The sequence below is a fragment of the Rhea pennata genome, chromosome 12, assembly GCF_028389875.1.
Source record: "Rhea pennata isolate bPtePen1 chromosome 12, bPtePen1.pri, whole genome shotgun sequence".
In the NCBI taxonomy this organism is placed as follows: domain Eukaryota; kingdom Metazoa; phylum Chordata; class Aves; order Rheiformes; family Rheidae; genus Rhea; species Rhea pennata.
In genome coordinates this window covers 21,014,409-21,035,505 of record NC_084674.1, presented here as the reverse complement: position 1 = coordinate 21,035,505, position 21,097 = coordinate 21,014,409, and the positions used below count along the sequence as shown (strand labels likewise).

At 41.1% G+C, this 21,097-nt stretch overlaps 1 protein-coding gene across 1 annotated transcript; it reads right to left on the bottom strand.

Annotated features, from left to right (window-relative positions):
- Nucleotides 1–457: 457 nt before the first annotated feature.
- Nucleotides 458–20,897, bottom strand: WDR82 (WD repeat domain 82). Its single transcript, XM_062586046.1, has 9 exons — nucleotides 20,682–20,897; nucleotides 14,196–14,293; nucleotides 10,372–10,438; nucleotides 10,067–10,166; nucleotides 7,677–7,793; nucleotides 6,680–6,835; nucleotides 6,159–6,228; nucleotides 4,608–4,750; nucleotides 458–4,090 (listed from the first exon to the last, which is right to left on the bottom strand). Exons 1-9 carry the CDS (start codon nucleotides 20,840–20,842, stop codon nucleotides 4,061–4,063), a joined length of 942 nt encoding a protein of 313 aa, XP_062442030.1. The 5' UTR covers nucleotides 20,843–20,897; the 3' UTR covers nucleotides 458–4,060.
- Between the last annotated feature and the right edge of the window lie 200 nt (nucleotides 20,898–21,097).

Sequence of the window (21,097 nt, the reverse complement as noted above, 5' to 3'; positions counted from 1 at the left end):
AAAAAAAAGAGAGAGAGAGAACAATGTACATGTAGTTTTACCTCATGTTAACTCAGTGCTGGTTGCCACCCCCCAATACAGCAGCTTGAGTGTAATGACCCAAGTCTCCTATTACTCAAAATCAAAATACTGTTTCTCCACTCTCACGATGAGAAAGGGCTCTGCTCCTACATCCACATCACAGACTTCTGTGAATACTCATTTAAGGGCACCATACCTCAAGACAAGCAGCTGCCACAAGATTGCTTCCCTACTCTGGTATGTTCCTGGGCAAAAGAATCCTTGTAAAATGGGCGATTAACGTAGAGATAGCTTTAGATGCACCACAATTTCCACTACAGAACTTCTGACTTTCCAAAACTGAGGCACTTTTAAAATACATGATTCTTCTTATTCCCCTCTGTGAAACAGCAACTTGTATCACACTGGACAAATGCAGAATTTACAATACTCAGTAATCTGTCTACAAAATATTTATTGTTAACAGCCACAACATTGAATTCTCCACATATGTAGTATTTTGTGACAAAGCATAATTTGACTTTATATATTTACACTTATCTGGCAGATACCACCTAGGAGTTAAAATTCACAATACCAGCTCACAACCAAAGAGCAGCTTCTCTGAAAGGCTCAACAGGACCCTAAGCTCTGACCAAAAAAAAAAAAAAAGAGGCTCTTATAAAGTGCAAATACAGCCAGAAATGGGATTGGAGAAGATACACTACTGCTTCCGAATTTCGTTACTCAATTGCTTCTATGTCCCCCAAAGCAGAGGCTAGGATATTAACCAAAGATGTGGGAGTGTGAAAGCAGTCTCTCAAGGGCCAACTACACCCAAGCAGATGTGGTCAGTCAGCACTGCTGCCTATTTAGGGGTCAGCTGCTGAGCTGATGCTAGAGCACATCCTTCATTTTGAAGAAAGGTCTTTTGTTTCATCCCAGAGCAGAACAGGGGGTTGATCTTTTAAATCTCAATTTTGGGGGGAATGGAAAGCTGTTTCCTGCTTGGCTTTACACAGGCTTTGACACTGTGTTAGATATAGGAGTGCTAGTTTTAATGAGGTATGTTTCTGATTAGCTGGGTGTCCTTAAGAGCTTAAGAACTGCAGTCCTGATACTTTTAGAGAAGCATGTAAAAGTTCAAAGCTAAAACCTTTATTCACCTTTCAATTCTATCTGATTTTATAGAAACAAGTGGTACTGAAGTTTCTTGACAATACTTGGCACATTTCCATCTTCCAAAGGCAGACAGGAAATGTTCACCACTGCATCAGCCGAGAAAGATGTCTCTGCCACTATTTGGGTGGCAACTGACCCTGAAAAAGCATTCAGTTTAATTTTGAACTGCGCATTAGTACTATGTTGTGCATGAACCTGTAAATTTATCTTCACCCTAGAAAGCCACTGATGTTCTCACCATGTGTGTCCTTCTGGATCAGTATTTTGATTAAAAAAAATCATGCTGCAATGCACAAAGATTTACAACACTGTGAGCAGAAGAGAAGTGAACAACAGTCTTTAGACAAGACCTCAAAACATTAGCAAAGAAAATTTTTAGAAAGCAAAGACCTCCAAATGCTTGCCTGTTATAGTAAGAAAAAGATGACTGGGGGCTAGCTGTTCACTTCTTTAGGCAACAGACTTTACAAAACCTCGAAAGACATTTTGCTACTGAAGATTAAACTGTTAAAATGCACCACTAACCCAAAATATCTGTATATTACAAACCACTGCTTACAGAGACACTGACAATGGTGAAATAGCACCAAGCAGCTTGGAATGCAATAATACTGAGGTTAAAAAGTGGTTGTGGAGACCTAGTCAACTGTGAAGACTGAGTTACCCATCTTCCTTTGCCCTTGGCATTTTAGAGGCGAAAGCAGGGTGGTACACACCAGGAAGAGGGATGCTGGTGTAGTAGGACAAAGGAATCTCTCGGGTGCAACTCCAACAGCAGAACTGTTTGGCAAGATTAAAACAATCATCAGTCCACCATTCCCTTTCCCCCCTCCAATCTGGGCAACAGAAACTCACACCACATGGACAGCGCCACTAGAGATGGCTCTAAGTGTATGCAGCAGCACTAGCAGAGGCAAGCCACAAAGCCTAAAAAGTAACTTCAACCACAGATTCAAACACTGAGTTTTTCAGACTGCCTCATGCACAGCAGTCCTTCTGATGACAGCGTGCCTGTCGCAGGCAAATGCTGCAGCTCAACATGCACTACTACTTCAAAAGGACCAGCAGTGAGGAAATGCTCATTCCACATCCCCAGCTGTTAGCACAGAACATTTCCACTGACAAGTGCTGTAAAAAAAATGCAAGGGAAAGCAAAACAGAGGAAAGCTGTTCTACAAGCTAATTTACTTCTCCAGGGAGACATGCTCTGCATTATATACAGAGCCCCACAGCTGAGAAACTTTGCTGTAATATGGAACATCCAAACCACCAACCTAAGGTAAAACACTACAGCACTTTTCCAGTATGGATTGATACTTAAGCACACAGAACATACCTATATCCATGCTTGTTTTGTTACCTTTTCAACCTCTGGTATTTAGGAGAGGGGAAGTACGTGTGACAAAGTGAGGGAAAGAACAGACTTTCCAAGCTGTGACCCAGCAAATAAAGCCAGGAGCACTTGCCTAAGTAGGAATACAGTGAACAAAATGTTTATGCCGAGCTTTTCCCAGCCTACTGCTGGATGCATCTGATAATGCAGTGCTTTCGGAAAAAGAAACCAGAATCAGGCTTGAAGACCGGTTTGCCAGCCCTTTTGTATCGTACCCCAGTACAAGCCCTTTGAAAGGAGGTGAGCATTCCCCTCTTATCTCCTGCAGCTGTATTCCTTGGAGCTGGGCCACAGCAAAGCAAAGTCAGAATGCATCTTGAACAGCCGTATGTAAGATTTTTGTATTCAATTCTGTAGACTCCATTTGACAAGGGAAGCATCGCTCTTTCAATGAGATCACTGAAAACCTGTGCAATCTACAACAAAATGCAGAATGAACTAACTGTGCGTGCCACTTCCATCAACAAAAGGGATACAGGTCTAAACCCAGTTTGGGGAGAGTTTAATGGAGCTTATTTACAAACCAGGAGGGGAAAACTGTACTGGTGAAGGTAAACAGCCTAGATAGCCCACAATACTGGCCCACATCATATTCTTTAATATCTAAAAGTAAAAAAATATGGCCCATTCCCACTACCCCCTCCCCCCGCCCCAATATTTACAAGATCAGCCAAGATGATACATAAGGAAGATGCACAGGCAGACTGATTTCAGTCTTAGCTTAGTTTCTCCATCTTCCTGCTGACAGACTCCTTTATTGCTTGGGACACTGACCAGACCTCTTCAGTACTGTGCGCGCCCTCTGGGATGCTGGCACAGCAAACAGCAAGGAGGCTTCTTCAAGCTCTGGCAGTGGACAAAACCTGTATGTTTTGCTGCACACTAAAATACCAAAAAAATGATGATAGGCTGTGTAATGCATATTTACAGTCACACATACTTTCAGCACATGTTCAGCTGCAGAAGAATCCAGCATCTACTATTTGAGTTAAAAAAACAGTCAGCGTTCACGTTTGGCACAGGAATCACTTTGCATCTGTGGACTGCAATGAAACTAAAGAGATCCCAGATGTGAAAAACATGCACTTATGGGGAAAAACTGCATGTTCCACCTTGGAACATCAACAGCATTGTGCACTTACAGAAAGAAGAGAGAACACAATTACAGCTTAAAAACTGCCACAAGCATTTTGTAAATAAATCAGACTGTTGCTCTCAGAAATAATACTGTGCCAGTTCCAACTTCAGGTGAAGCCTGCTGGGCATGGACTGGAAGGTAAGAGAGTTGCATGCCACCTCTGAACATACTAGGAGGTCTAGTGGAGCAGTCCTTGCAAAGGAATGCAGCAAATAAAAGACATATGGAAACATACACAGGAGTGGGAACACAGTCAAGGAGATCTAGGCAATTCCAACATTATTCTTGTTAGAGTATGCTCCTGTTAGCAGTAAGGAAGTCACCCGACGGCAGCTGCAGCACAGGAATTAGTCATCAATAGTTGGCAACCAAAAGGCCTACAAAAGAGAAAAGAGTATCTTTTACAAAGCAGAATACAGGTCTGACTTACATAGGTCAGGAGTCAATTGCTGCTCCCTTCCATACTCCTACAGGCAGAGACTACCAAGGAAGTAGTAAAACCCTCCCAGCAGTTTAAGATTACAATCCTTGCTTACTCTGGTCTGGTTTGCATCGTACATTCTCCAGAGCAAGCCATTCTTATAAAATGAAAACACACCAGCCACGTTATAGCAACCTAAAGAACCCATGCTTCTGCATGCACATTCATTCAGGGCTCTGTCATTATGTATTTGTTCAAAACACGAGTCTGCCAGTACTCAGTGTGCTGCCTCACTTACCTACCTGCCAGGTAATGCTCAATCAAAGCACAACAGACAGAGACCTGGTTTTCACCAAAGCCTACGGAAATGCCCATCAGCGACGCAATGAGTACTGACATAGCCTGGCGCCTTCTCAGCTTTACTCCAAAAAGGGTCAGGACTGCACTAGGAGGAACTTGACTACGTTTCTTACCATGTTGGAACATGCACTAGCAAAAGTCATGAATTTTGGATTGAACTGCAGACAGGTTATAGGACCCGTATGTTTCCCATCCAACACGGCCACCTTCATCCCACTTTCCCCATTCCAAACATGAATCTTCCCATCCTCCGAACCTACAGGCAGGAATAAAAAAAAAAAAAAAAGAAAAAACAAGACACACAAGATATATTGGAAAAGTCAGCATACAGCACCATTTCACTAGTTACACACAGAATCAAACCAAAGGCTTTGGCTTGAAGGTAACCGAATATCAATACATGATGCTGACCAGTAGAAGCTTCATTAGAGACCTCAACTGCCTAGGATCAGCTCAGTGAAGCAAGTTTTTCATTTTAATGTTAAAATAAAAGCTTGTAAACATTATCAAGATGCACTCTCAAGTTGCATACTTAAATTGTAAGTGTTCAGTCCCATTTTAAATAGGATTCCTAATAAAACATGAAAAGAATTTTCTTCTGCTTCTATATTTCTGTTTAGTCTTTCAGGGAAAAAAGAATATGCAGTACAAGCTACACCTTAATCATAAGTAAAAACTGAACTGAAGTACACATTTTAGAATTTTCCACTATGATTTTCATCTGGACAGACATAATCAGAAAGTTCTTAGCCAAAGCAAAAAAAAAAAAAAAAAAAAGAAAGAAAGAAAGAAAGAAATTTGTCAAGACCATCGCTTTCCTGCAGAAAAAGAATGGGTCAGGATACCAATTACCACTAAATTAAACACATTTGACATACCAGTTAGAGCCATGGATAAATAAAGAATAAAAAGAAAGTGCTAGGAGGGAACAACACCCCACAGAAGCATCTGACTTGCTCTCACGGAACAATAGACCGAGCGAAGCACACGTCTCGGGGTGCCCAACCTGCAGCACCAGCTTTGACAGGAGCTGCAACTGCTTCTTGCCACCCACCTCCCTCAGGTCTTCCTGTGGCAGGTGAAGATGGATGCTTAGGTCAGAGGAACACTCCGCAAGCTATTAGGCTGATGCCTGCTGCTTCTTTCAAGGGTTCTGCATAATTTGTTCCACAAACACTGGGATTTACAAGAACCACATGACCAAAATGCAGCTACCCCAGCATGTCACCAGCGCAGGGATATCCCTAGTAGGTGTGCAAACACACCAGGCTGTGGGACCAGCGACCTCGGAACAGACAGGTGCCTGGCTGGTCAGGTAACAGAGAACAGGCCACAACACACAGTTCCAAAACACCTTCAGATGGAGCTCGTGAGCCCATCCTAGCCACAAGTTGAGCACCACTGATACAGAATATGTGACAGTCCTCCAAGCATAGCAATAGCTTATCTTTTTTGGCTTTTTCACATTTCACTGAGTTCATAAAATGCACTTCATTCTAGAAGATACTCAGTAGGTTACTAAAGAGAGAATTGCTGGTAAAGCCAAAAAGAAGCTTAGAGTTGCACTGTATTATTTAGATAAATTCTGCTTCCCAGAGATACACTGTTTTTGTCCTAGGCAACACACCTAGTTTCAGAGCACTCAAATTTTAAGAGTTTCTTACCTATCATGATGAACTGAGAATCTGGTGTGAACGATGCCTCCAGCGTGACAGCCTTACTATTGTTATATCCCTATGGCACAAAACAAGAGAATATGTAGTAGTGTGTGTCCACAAAGGGCAGAATCCCCTCTATGACACTGCAGAGCTCTGAGTGCAGAAAGGGGCAGGAGGACTACTGCTTTTTGGTGGCAACATGCCTAAATTTAGCTTTCCCTCACTGATGAAAAGCCAGAAACCTGTACAAACAAGTGATACAGTATGAGCTTTTAAAGTGGAAATAGAGTTTCAAAGAATGCCCAAAGATTAACCAGATCACCAGTCAGTCACACAGTATGTTTAGAAGCCCCCTTTGAAATCCATACCATGTCATTCACGGACCTTTGTACCACCAAAACAGAAAGGGAGACAGAGACCTAGGCCAGAAGGCAAAGGAACATCTTATCTGTTTGTCACTGGGTTCACATCATCCCAAACGAGCAGCTAGCACCAAGTTTGAACCAGGTAACACACAGTGTGCTCACCCCAAACGTATGCAGGACTGCTCCTTTAAAGGCATCAATCAGTCGAATGAACCCTCCATTAGTCGATATGAGGATGAGTTTGCCATCATTACTGAACTTCAATCCTGTCCACTCACATGTTCGATCATACTGCATCTTAAATGTAGCAAATGGACCCTTCAACAAAAAAAGAGAGGGGGGGAATGACAGACTCTGTATGCAACATTGCCAATAACAGTCTATTATTACTCTCAGCAGAGGAAAGGTTTAAGATTTTAAAAAGAAAGCTGAATAAATACTTACTGGAGAGAAGAATACAAGCTACCAGACAAAGGAAAATATCATAGCAATAACCTGCCACTGTGCGTAGAGGTTTCAAAAAGTAGTATGAATCCATGGCTTTCCGTAGCCAACAAAGGGTACTTCAGTATCACATACTCTTACAGAAGATACTCTTACACACAACCCTCGTTCACTGCCAGTCAAGTGACAAGAGAATTCAATCCTACTACATCCAAAAGTAGAAATCTAAGGTACGATTAAGTTTTCATTTTCAAACAAGGCTGCCAACTGAAGCTAGACTAAGAGCTTGAGCTGGTGCCATTGCCATCTGACTTTAAGCTATGGAACAAACTAGGCTCAGTGCTTAGCTAATTCAGCTGCCCACCCAATGATCCTCGTCCATCTTTGCCAGTGCTTTTCTAGGATAATGACCGAGGAAAACGACTCCTCCCCACCCACCACCAAAGAGTGGTCTGAAACAGGTTAAAGAGTTAATGAAGTACACTTGAACAGTGGTCCAAGGACTTTAGGATCTGGTGACAGCATCGGTTTGCCTCTAAAGGACGTATACCTACCAAAAACTCCCAGGCAGGAGACAGCTAGTGGTGACACAGATGGTAGTATGGAATAAACTGTGGGAGTTCAAACAAATCTGGACTCTGAGCAGTTGGTTTACAGGAAGTGCACTATTTCTTGAAAACTAAAAAGCATAAGAAATGAAGCTAGCATATCTCACCTTATCAAAAGAGCGGAGATCGTAAAGTTTCACCATTTCAGAATTGACTCCAGCAGCAAAAATCAACCCCTCTGGGTCAAAAGAACACACAGGCTTCCCCTGGAGATGCATTAAACCCTAGAAAGTAGAAGCAGTACAACTTATTTCACTAAATAGATGCTCACATTTCTAACAACACCCTTTGATTCCACTGCAAGCAGGATAGCAGCCTACACACTGAACAACTGTACTTCTATCATGAACATAGAGTTTTACAAAGTTTCAGAGGCCAGTTTCTCAAACAGCAACCCTGATTACACCAGGTTATCATAAAGAGCTTCCGAGTTTATTGCAACGATAAGTGTTTATGTCAAAACAAATCAAGACCTCAGAGCTGTCACCCACTCCTCTTCAGCCTGGGGAAGAGAAGACTGAGGGGGGATCTGATCAATGTGTACAAGTACCTGAAGGGAGGATGTCAAGGGGATGGGGACAAACTCTTTTCAGTTGTCCCACGTGACAAGACAAGAGGCAATGGGCAGAAACTGAAGCACGGGAAATTCCGCCTGAACGTGAGGGGGAATTTCTTCACTGCGAGAGTGACACAGCCCTGGAACAGGTTGCCCAGAGAGGTTGTGGAGTCTCCTTCTCTGGAGAAGGAGATCCTATTCAAGACCCATCTGGATGCAACCCTGACTAACATGCTTTAGGTGACTCTGCTTGAGCAGGGGAGGTTAGACTAGATGATCTCCAGAGGTCCCTGCCAACCTTACTGATTCCATGAAAAACACACACGGAGAAGGGAAGATGATATGGCTGTATTAGTAACCATACTGGACAGTTCCACAAAACACTGCTGCTAGAATTGATAGCAGCATGCTGTCAGTTATGGTTATGAAAGAAAAAACAAACAGCACAAACAGTATCCTGGAAACAAGCAGAAACAGCTCTGCTAAACACCACTGCTGAACTTTTAGTTCAGGGTTTTCATTCTGCAGGTTTATATGTTAGTCAAATGTCCTTCTGTAACTGCATATGCAGATATAAGAACACATTATTGATTATAATCAACAATACACTTAAGTTTCTATGCTTCTGAAATGCTGTTCTTCAGACTTTACTACTTGTCTTTTCTTTCTTTTCCCTGAACTCTCTGAAGACTAGACAGTAACTAGCAAATACTCAGGACTCTTGACAAGCAAGACAGCTGTGACTCTACTACACTGCTCCAATGCACTACGGCTGCCATCTCATGGGAAATTTGAAAATTGCAAGCAGCACTGCCTGAACCTGTTCCCCAAACTCTGCTGAATGTAGCTTTTAGTTACAAGTCCTAGTTCTTCTATGCTTGCAATTTCTAGCACAAATCAGAAAACTGTCATTGAATTTACAACTTTATCTGTTGCAACTCCTGCACCGAGATCATCACAAGGCAAATTTACACATGGGCAGGAATAAATGGTGAGCAACTCATTTAGAGCATAATTCCAGAGAAGGGCAGAATTAAGATTTTCAGTTATTTTTTTTAAGGAAAAAAAAAAAAAAAAAAAAAAGCACATTTTTAAGGCAACCCAAACTGTTTTGTGAGAAATGCAACTGTAAATGCAAAAGGAAAAGTTACATCAGCTGGAATCAGCAACCATCCCCCTTACAAGTAACTTGGTTCCAGTGAGAAGAGAGAACATAATGGAAGTATGATGAGAGTACAACAGCATTTTTTTCACTCTGTGCAAACCCGCTTTCACAAAAAAAAAAAAAAAAAAAAAAAAAAAAAAACCCACCCAAAAACCCCACACAATTCCAGCAAACCAAATAAATACAAATGAATAGGGGGGTTGCGTTGTTCAAAAACTAACTTTGCTCACAAACGGGTCTAACAAACAAAAATGGTGGTACAAGGGGTGGACAGACTGTATGGCAGTTGTTTGAGACCTCCAATTTTTTCATCAAATTTAATGGCATCAAGATGGTCACTTTAAACACAAAGAAGCTATGAACATTCAAATAAAATAAAATATATCTCACAAAACCCCTTCTGTTACCATTCCCAGCCCAGGAGAGATGCCTGCTAAGATGGAACACTCACTGCATAGTGTAGCAGTCTAATTAACAATCTGATCACACCCAGCTCTTCTCTTGTTTCATCAGCTCCGACCGTTACTTCTTGCTCTTCCTTGTGCCTCTCCAGCACAGAGATAAGGGTGAAAGCAACTGATGTTACAAATATTTCATAGGGATTTGTGATCAAAATTCCTTCAGCATTCCAGGAAGGTGCGAACTCTAACTCAGCAGTGTATGTTTGCGTGGCAGTATTTTCATTTTTGTAACAAGCAAGCAGCTGCTGCAAATCCTTTTAACTGAAAGAATGTTCCATAACACACAAAAACATGCCCGCAAATTTGATATCCTACCTGGCAATTCGGAGAGCGGAGATCCCAAAGTCGAATAGTTTTATCAAGAGATCCAGAAATAAAAGTATCATCCACTGGAGACATTGAAAGGGCAACCACTCTGTAACACCAAAGATCATGCGCATCAGGGACATACACAGGAGTTCATGATGCAACACCTAGCCCAACAGTTGCAGGCAAGTTCGTAATTCCCATGAACACTCTTCCACAGAAAGAGAACGAGACTAAACTGAGTCTAACACAATTCAAGCTCATTACAACCATTATTTCCATCTCTCCTGTACTGTTTGCAGGCTGCATCTTACCTTTTTGTATGCCCCGGGAAATATCGAATGTATTTGTTGTCATGCAGTGAGAGGTATCGTATTGTATCTGAAACCACAAGCATAAAACATAAGCCTTATTACAGCACGAGTATAACATTATCTGAAAGCAAGTTATACAGTAAACCTACACCTGGCAGTAACAGAATATTGCCATAGATTGCAAGTCTAGTCCCTTGATGTCAGGTCTGACTTTGAAACAGAACTAAGGTAGAAACAGACACAAAACAACCTGGTTTCCAAAGTCAAAAGTGGAAATCAAGCATCAGGAAGGGTATTTGCCACAGTCTGAAGACATATTACATGTTACAGGCAAACTGCCATGCGATTTTTAACAGAATCAGAGAACAGTTGAGGTTGGAAAGGACCTCTGGAGATCATTCAGTCCAACCCACCTGCTCAAGCAGGGTTACCTAGAGCACGCTGCCCCAGGACCCTGTCTGTACAGCTTTTGAATACTCAAAGAATGGAGACTCTACAGCCTCTCTGGGCAACCTGCTCAAGTGCTCAGTCACCCTCACAGTAAATAAGTCTTTCCTCATGTTTAGATGGACCTCCCCGTGTTTCAGTTTGTGCCCGCTGCCTCTTGTACTATCGCTGGATGCCACTGCAGTCTGGCCCCATCCTCTCTACATCCTCCCTTCACATACTTATATACATTGATAGCCCCCCCGCAGTCTTCTCTTTTCCAGGATGAAGAGTTCCAGCTCTTGCAGCCTTTCCTGATATGAGATGCTCCAGTCCCTTAATCATCTTAGTAGCTCTCCATTGGACTCACTCCCGTAGCAATTTATGTAACTTAATTTCAAAGGTGCTGAAATTAAAGCATCACAAGGTTTTTTTATTCCATCATTCTCACAAAAATCAGGATTTTACCAAGTTAATACCACCATCTTTTTTGCTTTCTTTCATGCAACTTGCTGTCCTACCACCATATTCATACAGAAAATGCATCTCCAGCTAAACAACAAGCAAGGAAATGTGTGAATTCTAGCATTCAATCAAAGAGGAGATAGGATATGGACTTCAAAGCTAGCACAGGAACACTAAAAACACTAAAAAAAAGAAACCGAGAAGTCTCAAACAGAGAATTGTTTTATCTAATAATTTATGCCTTTGTGCATTCTCTGCATTTATATATGAACAGCTAAACCTTGAGAGGGGCACAGGGCACAAGCTTAATTCATTTAAAGCAAAGAAGCTACTTTTTAATCTTTACCTGCATATGTATTGAAGTGATGAAACATGAAGACCATAAGTTAAATTTCTGACATCTGAGAGCACTTTTCAGATGGAAAGACTAACAGAAAAACAACTCCAGTAAAATTCCTTCTAATTTTATTCACAAGGACACTATTACTGAATGGAGGAGGTCTGCATCAGGCACCTGCACCAAACAGCACCGAGTCAGACTTCATACTGCTTTACCCACAAGTACCACGGAGGCTCCAAAGACACATTGAGGGGGGAGGGGGAACATTTCTGTTACAGACTGTGAAGACTAAAAGCCAACAAGCAGTCAGTATGCATGGAGCATTTTCACAGCCATAACGGCTAGAATATTTGGGACTTTTTGAAAATCACATTCTGCAAAATTTGGTTTCTGTGAAAAAACCTCCCAAATTATGAGTTTTACCTGAAATTTCCCATCCAGCTGAAGTTAGAGTTCTGCACTATCCTCTAATATTTGGTAACAAAATTAAGGACAATTGATCAAATGGGAAATATAACCCTGACAACACACCACTCTAGAAGGCTCTAAGTGAACTTAAATGACATAAGTCCCCCAAAATCAGTTTTACATCGCAACACGACAAGAACGGATGTGCTCCAAGCATGCTGTTAAAGCATATCTCTCATTTTTCCTGCAAGAATTGTCATTACCTGATTTCAGAAGTATCCCTGCCGAACTTCTTTTGTTAAGAGGAAGCACTGGGCAAGTGCAGCTGTGTGATCCTTTTCGCCGCCAGTGCTCTGTCCCAGGCAAGGCAGTGGCCTGTACAGTTATCTCCTGTACCGGGTGGTATCATAGACCCTCAAACTGTACAAACTACTACCTCAGCCTGGAATCAGGCAGGAGGAGCTAGGTTCAAAGGTCTTGAGAAACTCTTCAGAAATAACTGAATCAGTAGGAACTCCAACATACACCAAATGCTTGGGGACAAATGACAGCACTCATAACACAAACCTGGCTTAATTTTTCCATTCTGGTAACTGCAAGGTAGGTGAAATATAACGCACATTACCCAAGACTGCGTGTATTAGACACTAGAGAGTATCTGGACCCCTGAAGAATGCATTGCTAGGTTCATTAGGCTTACAGTTAGTACCAGCAACAAATATTTTCATATTCTTTTTCTATTATTCTCATTATATAATAATGTTATTATGAAGGATATCTAACTTCTGGTTCCTCAAAGATTTTTCCATGTCTATAACAAAAGCCCCCTCAATTTAAGACAGCATTAGAAACTCTTTAACAAACAAGCCATAATTGCCACATAACAAAGTAATATCTTAATAAAAGATAGTAATTAGGCTGTGAAATAGACTAAAAAGCAAATACTTCCAGTCACACTTCTAATCCTTTTATACCACTAAATCTCAATCTGTGGGAAACTTCCTTGCTTCCACAGTTTGGGGCCTGGTTTGTTCTAGTTTACCCTGACTTCTTAACTCTTGACTTCTATCTTCTCCATATTTATATTCTCTATTAAATATTCACTCCTTTAAAAATTCCTTAAGCAACATAGCGCGCACACACAAAGCAGTGTTCTGTCCACTACTCGCATCAGTACCTTTACTGTGAAATCTAATAGGAGAAATCAAAATAAAAATCACACTTCCAGAAAGGATTATGAATTTACAAATATCATGTTAAAACCTGTTTATAGAAGCTAAGTGCTATACTAAACCAGAGACTTGTTCACTGAAGAATTTTGTAAGACTGACTACAACGAAACAATACTGAGACAAAATCTGTAGTCATGACTAGCAGTAATTGGTTCTAATATTAGGAAGAAATATTACTGTATAGAAGAATTAACAAACCGATCTGTGAAACTGTTAAATATGAATTTTAAATTAAGACTGAAATAAATACATTTATTAATAGAAAGCTTGCCATGAAGCTTTAGAAGCCACTCAAGGTCACCGATTTACAGCATATAGTTATCATAGACAGTGACCATGGAAAAATGGCATGAAGACAGCTGATTTGCCTATACCTATTACACACACACACACACACACACACAAAAAAAAAAAAAAAAAGAAAAAAAGAAAGAGCAATGGGGCAAATGAACAGAAGCAAAGTCTGGGACTTATTCCAGCCTTGGTAGATGATTTGCTGAACTACCTGAACATCCTGCTGTATAAGGAGAAAGAAAAAATACCTTCCATTCTTTGTAATTAACTTGGAAATGCACCAGACAAAGCTATCTGTATAGTCTACCTTCTGGGCACATGCTCCCTCTTCCTCATCTCACATGCAAGAAAGAAAGAAAGAGGCTGGCTGCGTTGGTATCAAACAGCAAAGTGAACTACAGAGTTGAGAACAGAACTTAGATCTCACTAACAGTATTTAATCCCGTCCTTTTTATAGTACTGAACAAAACTAGCGTTAGCGTCCTCCGGGGAATACCACTGAGTTGTGCATTAGAGCGGAACATTAAGTCCTGTCTCTGACAGCATGTTTATCACCTAAAAGTTGCTACAAGTTTCCTTCCAGCCCTTTATTTCTATTTATCTGGGCATGCAATTTCAGTGCAGAGATTAAACATGCTGAACTACAGCAAATCACTTACCATCTATTTTGTTGGAGCTGTACACCACAGTGTTGGCAGCGTGTGTGTATCTGATGAGGTCCACTCCATACTTCTTACTGTACAGTGTTCTCTTTGGTCTGCCAGAAGGAAGCAGAAATAATTGTACCCACCGCAACAAAAAGCTCAAACACAGACTTACCCACTAATAATACTTGTTTTCACTAATATAACTAGATCATTTGAAGTAGCCAGAGGCTTTCATATAAGGAAAAAAAATGTATTTAATTTTCAAACAAGCATCTTTTCGCCCTCTCCAAGACTGTCGTCAGGCTTGAAGAGCTCCCTACACCACCTCCAAGATTCATTAGCCTTCCTCAAAAACTCCTTTTCTGATGATGTCTAGCATAAAGAGTTGGATGGGCTGCAGTAGTGAGCCCTGAATGTTCACCAGCACTGCCTCATCATTCACTTGCCCTCCAAAATCTCAATTTTATTTATTTATTCTTTTTTAAACTCAGAATAATTTGGGGAGGAGGACTGTCTTTTTGTTTTCTGTTTGCTCAAAATGTTGAGCAAAGTGTCTGGTTCAGAACCAGGGCTTTTTGTTATGATCACAGCCATGTGCATATCATTAGTCTATAAGCACTGGAGAGACTCTCAAACTGCTGGACAGTTATACTCAAATCCCAACCTTAATTAAAAATATAAAACTCTAATGTAACATGAGGTGATAAGATTAAAGACATTCTAATGAGAGCTACAAAGAAACACAAAATTGGATTTTTAGGGGTCTGATAAAAAGTGAGGTACTGCAGTAATGGACACTTAAATTGCAAAGTGTATTTACAAGTAGCAGTTTAATAAGGACATCTTTCAGCAGCAGTGCCTGTTTAAGCAGTGCAAGCTGTCCACCACCCTCCTTCCGCTTTCCCCCTCAGTTGTGGTAGCAGAGTGGTTTCTAAAGCTGGGCAGCAAACCAACACAGGAAACAGAGCAAAGTTAGGAATAATACAATTCTCCCTGCCTTCCAAAAGCTATTTTTAATCTAGAAATTCCTAGCTCTGATTATTATCCAGTTTCATAAAAAAATGTATTAATGCAAACTGAGCAAGACAGCATGAGAATGGAAACAAACAGCAGGAGCAGTTTAAACCACTACTGCTGCCAGAACAGCTCAGACTCCACCCTCGCTCGCAGTGGACCTTTCTGAGATGCTTGACATTCCCTCCCTGCTTTCATTAACCTGGAACTGACGCACCCAAACAAGAGCATGAGCTGGAGACTCTCCATACTAGAACAAAAATAGCCTTTTATTCTTAAAAGATTAATTCTTGAACAGCAGAAGACATAGGGCCAGCCATTGGATGAACCTGCTCAGATCAAAATTCCAATAACTGAAAGCCCGTAGAGCAAATGTAACTAAACAAACTACACCACCTGTATCACTCGATCTCAACAAATTCTTCCTCAGTTCCTTCCAATAAACTTTTAAATCAAAGATTCAAAAATTCTGCAGATTCGAACATCCTACAGATTGAAAATACAGATGTGCTTTAAAATAAGTTTTAAATTTAGAAACCAAAATTCTGTATTACATCTGACACTTCCCCATACTGCGCTTTGTAGTTACCTGAGCTGTCCTGCTGACCAAACTCAATTTACTTACTTATTTTTTAAACAAATCCAAGAGTCTCATGCCTGGTCTGTTTCTTCCTTATCCATGAAAGTTTAAAGTCTAGAAGCTCTATTCAGAGTAAGAAGACTGGGAAACTCATTAGAAACAAAAATGGCCAATGCCAGCTATACAGCTGCTGGTACAGCAGCATAAACCTGGCAGTGAGGGAGACTATACAGAGGAGTAAACAAAAATGAACTGGAAAGAGCTAAATTGCTTAACACAACCAAGACAACAGTTAGGAAGAAGGGGATGACACCAGACCGATGAGCTGATACTTGCTGTCTATCCTGATAAATGGAAGCACACAAACTGACCCTGGCCCGGCGGCTAAGCCTTTCAAGCAGCCTGCGTCCACGCTGCCGAGGGCAGGCAACACAGGCAGCTTGTCCTGGAGGAAGCTAGCCGGACCACCCGGGACAGAGCCCGCAGGTGAGCCAGCCGCGCAGTCAGACGACGAGGAGTGCGTGCTTGCTGCCGCAGCACAGATGCATATTTGAGTAAAATACCAGCCAAAGAAGGTACAACGTATTAGCAAATTACAACTTCCTGGCAGCACTCAGAACTCGGAGATAAAATACCTTTGGGCTAAGCAACAGCTTAACTAGCCAAAAAATAAATAAATAAATAAGGACTGTAGTAAAATCCTTGACAACTTGCCGCGTTCTGGGATAGACTTGGCTTTTCTCTCACGTTACATTTTAAAATTGTAATAATTTGCTACTGGTGACTGGACAAAGCAGCTGAGTTTGCAGATTTCTCTCTCCACACTACTTAAAATAGTATTGTAAAGAATACCTACACATGCATGCTTTGAATTTGAAAAATACCATGATATACAGTTGAGTTTTTTCTTTTTTCTTTTTCATTTTTAACTGGGGAGTGGCAATCCCTTAAAAACCTGAGAATACAGATGGTAACTCCAAGGAGTCAAAGATAAGCGAACATCAAAGAATATACATAAAGATATTAAGAACAGCAAGAAATAGACAAAGCAATTTTTACCAAAGAGAAGGAAAGTGACTTTCTCATTTTCAGAAAGGTAAAGTTAAAGCTTACATGGAAGCTAGTAAAAGCAGAAGTGTGTCACTTTTCATACAAAGTCTGTTTGTAATTTATTAAACACATAAAAAGGAAAGCTCCAAGCTTTGCCTATTTTTTAAAACAAATAGCCATCACTAAATTTAAGTCCAATTTAAGGTTAATATATCCAGCCCACTTGCAAATCTTTACAAAGAATAAACAAAACATGGGCAAAGCTTGTAAGAACTAATATCCATACCTTGGTTTTAATCACTACAGCTAGAACAGATACAACTGTCTCACCAAACCAGGCTCACTAATGTGTCTACCAAACACTACGATTAGGCAGGAGTCAAGATATATCAGTGCTCTCCAGAACAAGAAATATTGGATTCTACTGCCGTATTGTATTTGTTCTGGATTCCAAGTGTAGTATCACCAAAGCAATTTTAGAGGCTGTAAAGACAGAAGGCCCAATTTCCAATCAAAACTAGTTGGTCCAACCATAAATAACATACAATTGATATAATAAAATACAAGCTAAACAAACCTTTGTGAAGACCACCATTATATTGTACCAGGGTTACAAAATTCAGAACTACAAGCCTCCTGCTCCAAATCAAGGTCTGCTGCTCCAAATCAAGGTCTGCTGTACACTCCAGCATATGATTTTCTTCTGAAAGTTTGAGTTCATTCTTAAGCCCTAACAGATGTAGGTAAGCTTCTTGGTTATGTTTTGAGGCAGTCTATTTTGAAATTACTTGTTAATGTGTAGTGGGTTAAAGTCACAAGAGTAATTGTTTACACATTTGGAAATGCACGTAGAATCTCAGTTCCAAAATTACTGTATGCTCATGAATAAGTAACATTAATTTTTCAAGCCTGTCCCCAGTATAAACTCTAAGAGATTCTGTTTCAAGGAGACAATCTTATCCTGTCATTTCTTGGCTAAGCACAGCTGTTTAAACTGTCCTGACATATTTAGAAATGGAAGTACCCTCAGACAGGCTTGCTTACAGTGGTAATACGATTCTCTTATCGATATGGTTTATCAAGGTATGGCAAAGCAAAGCAAACCAGGTAAGTGCACACTTAAAGTTTAACTGAACACTTAGACTTAAGTCTATCAGCTGAACTCCTAATAAAAGGAAATAAAATCCAAGTTTTGCCACTGTTACAGTGGGAAAAAAGTTTTACCATTCAGGCACCCTCTGCTGAAGTAGGACTCATTATACTGAAATCCAGCAAGCAGAAAAAACTTTCTTCTGCTGAATCTTAGATTCATTAGAAATGATACACATAAGGTGAGAGATCCAGATCCTTGAAAAATTGGTTTGATTAAATAAAAGAGAAATATATATATATATATATATATATATAAAAATAAAACCACACGCACAAAACTCAAAACAAACACACACTGCCACACACACACACTAAACTACAGGCCAGAATCTGCCAAGATTCCACCACATCACAACAATAATCACTCACAGATTCAATTTTTCATCTCTACACGAATCTATTGTGACAAAGCAACTCACTGTTAAAACTTTCTAAGATAAGAAAAAAGTGTGCCCTTCATCCCTAGACACCTCTAAAATCACATTTATGGTTTTAAGTCAATTGATAGTATGTGAGCAACATCCAAATTAATTTTATAGCCATTAGAGAAAAGCATCCTGACACACAGGTTACCTTGCTGAAACTGCTCTCATTGCCCCGTAACACTGCAGTAACAGACCATTGATCTTTTATGTCTAACTTAATTAAAACAAATCCTTTCACTGTAAAGCATACATCAGGACTAGATGGAGATAGGAATGAAAGGACCAAATGCCTTCCAATCCATCAAATTGTTCTTTACAAGTTTGAAAGGGGAAGAAGAATCAATAGTATCTGCATTAACATCACTCAGGCCTTCTACTATTGAATGTAATTAGGATCTAGATCTATCCATAGCAGACAGCATCCGTATTATGTTATCTATTCTTACATAAATAAGAACTCACTCTTTTCAAATTAAAGTTGACTGTATCAGGGAGTGGCAAGAACGTTATTTTTAAAGCAAGCAAACTAAATAGATAAATTAAACTAAATAAAACATACAATAAAATTTTCTACAAAATAAAGAGAATAAGCAGAATGTAGTCTTTCAAACACAGCAAGTACAATGTCCTAGTCTGCCTGAAAAAGCAGAAGACTTAGGAATACTAGGCCTACTACAAAACATATGCAATACTGACACACCTACCTCCCTGTACTCCTAAGCAATATATTTTCACTCTTGTACTGCTGCCCTGCCCCATTTATTCTCCTTCCTGTGAACTATCTTTTCTTTCATTTGCTATGCGAACATAATGCTGCCTACTCGCATCTCCCCAGGAACCCCCTGCCAAAAAAAACAAAAAAAAAAAACAAAAAAAAAAACACTCAAAAGTGAATCTCTACACCAACAGAAGAGTTAAATATAATTTAAAAGACTGTAAATGAAACAAATATATACTTGTGCCAAACACACAATGACTTATTTACAATCATAGCGTTTCTTTGCACCATTCTCAGCTTTTAAAGTCATTATGGCATGATATATCATAAGATCAACTCTCTTTGCTTTACCAAGCTTAATTCCAGGCTCAGTAACCACCTCTTTACTGCATATTACAGCTTTTACTGAAAATCAATATCATAAACATGCAAATAACTCTTTTTAAACAACTCTGAAATATCCAAACATCAAGTTTTTAATGGAATAATGACATCATTTGGCTCAATTTGGTCCAACTCTTATAGAATACAGATGTCTCTTTTTGCAGGCATTCCAAGATACAAACTACTAAAGTTACTGCCTTATTTGCATGGTTGCATCCTCTGACTGAACAATAAGACCACATTTCAAGTGCTGTGCAAATTACTACTTTTTATTCAAAAAACGGGACAAGAATTGTACGAATAGCGAAAGAATGATAAGTTATACAACCCTATTCAATGAGAAATAAATGCATCTTAATCCATTAATAATTTATTAATGATGTTAAATAAGATCAATCAATAAAGATCTTAATGGATTCAATATGAATTTAGACAATTTCTGACAATACATCTGAATCATATGTGTATCTTAACTGGGCTTCATAGATAAAACCATGACTAGAGAAAATGATTTAAAGTGCAGAGGATCGCCTTTACCCACAACATTCCCAGACACAATTTAGGAACCAGATTTTAACGAAGCCACCACAGAGCTTTTGGAAGTTACTGTGAACACACACCATGACATCTTCACCTTTAAAATTAAATACCTAACAAAGAAGTCACAGTTGGACTAACTTATCTGTAAAGTATTCACAGCAACTACCTCTATTTTACTAACCGAGACTTACACCGGATAAGGCCGAGCAGTCAGTCTGCACACTTGTAACAACACCGAGGCCTAGAACTGCGACCAGATCCAACATCCTTAGCGCAAGAAATACGCAGTTCTCGTGGCTAGGAAAACACTCTCACACCCAACTAACACCACTAGCTCCACTCTAGTGTCGATAACAAGCAAAGACAAGCAGACAGAACTGACAGGACTGCGGCGCTCGCACCCCCGAGCCCACTCGGCAGCGTTTAAAAGAATCCCCTGCCAGGCATCATCGCAGCGCTATTTACAAGCCTAAATTTAGGAGGACAACAGGAAAGAAGAAAGGGCAGAAGCGAAGGCCAGGGCCGCGCGGCAGACGCGCACCCGCTGCCCGGGGCCGCGCAGGGGGCTCGGCGCAGCCTCCCGCGCGGGGCGGCCGCGGGGCCCGCCGGCGGCGGCGGCGGCGGCGCGCACTCACTTGCCCTCCTGGCAGTCGTACAGCACGATGGAGTCGTCGTCGCTGCTGGAGATGACGGTCTCGCCGTTGGGGCTGAAGTCGAAGCAGTTGATCTTGTCCGAGTTCTCGCGGAAGACCTTGGCCACGCGGAAGCTCCGCAGCACGTTGTCCGTTAGCTTCATGCCGCCGCCGGGCCGCGCCGAGGGCGGCGGGGCGGCGCGGAGCCGAGCGGGGCCCCGCGGCGGCGGGCGGCGGCCGGGCGCGGCGCCGCGGCGGGGCGGGGCGCGGCGGAGGCGGCGGGGACGGCGGGCCGGGGCGGGGCGGGGCGGCGGCGCCCTCCGGCGCGGCTCGGCCCGGTCAGGCCGCGCAGAGGCGGCTCCTCCTCATTGTGTCCGCCATCTTGCTGCGCCGGGAACGGGAGGGGGCGGCGCGCGGGG

Bases quoted from the DNA above. Each gene is read 5' to 3' on its own strand.
- WDR82 (XM_062586046.1), bottom strand. From the start codon at position 20,842: ATGAAGCTAACGGACAACGTGCTGCGGAGCTTCCGCGTGGCCAAGGTC. The intron at 7,794-10,066 runs GTAGGATATCAA...TCTACTTTCTAG, and splicing joins TCCGCTCTCCGAATTGCCAG to GGTTTAATGCATCTCCAGGG. The intron at 6,229-6,679 runs GTGAGCACACTG...TTTGTGCCATAG, and splicing joins CAGTCCTGCATACGTTTGGG to GGATATAACAATAGTAAGGC.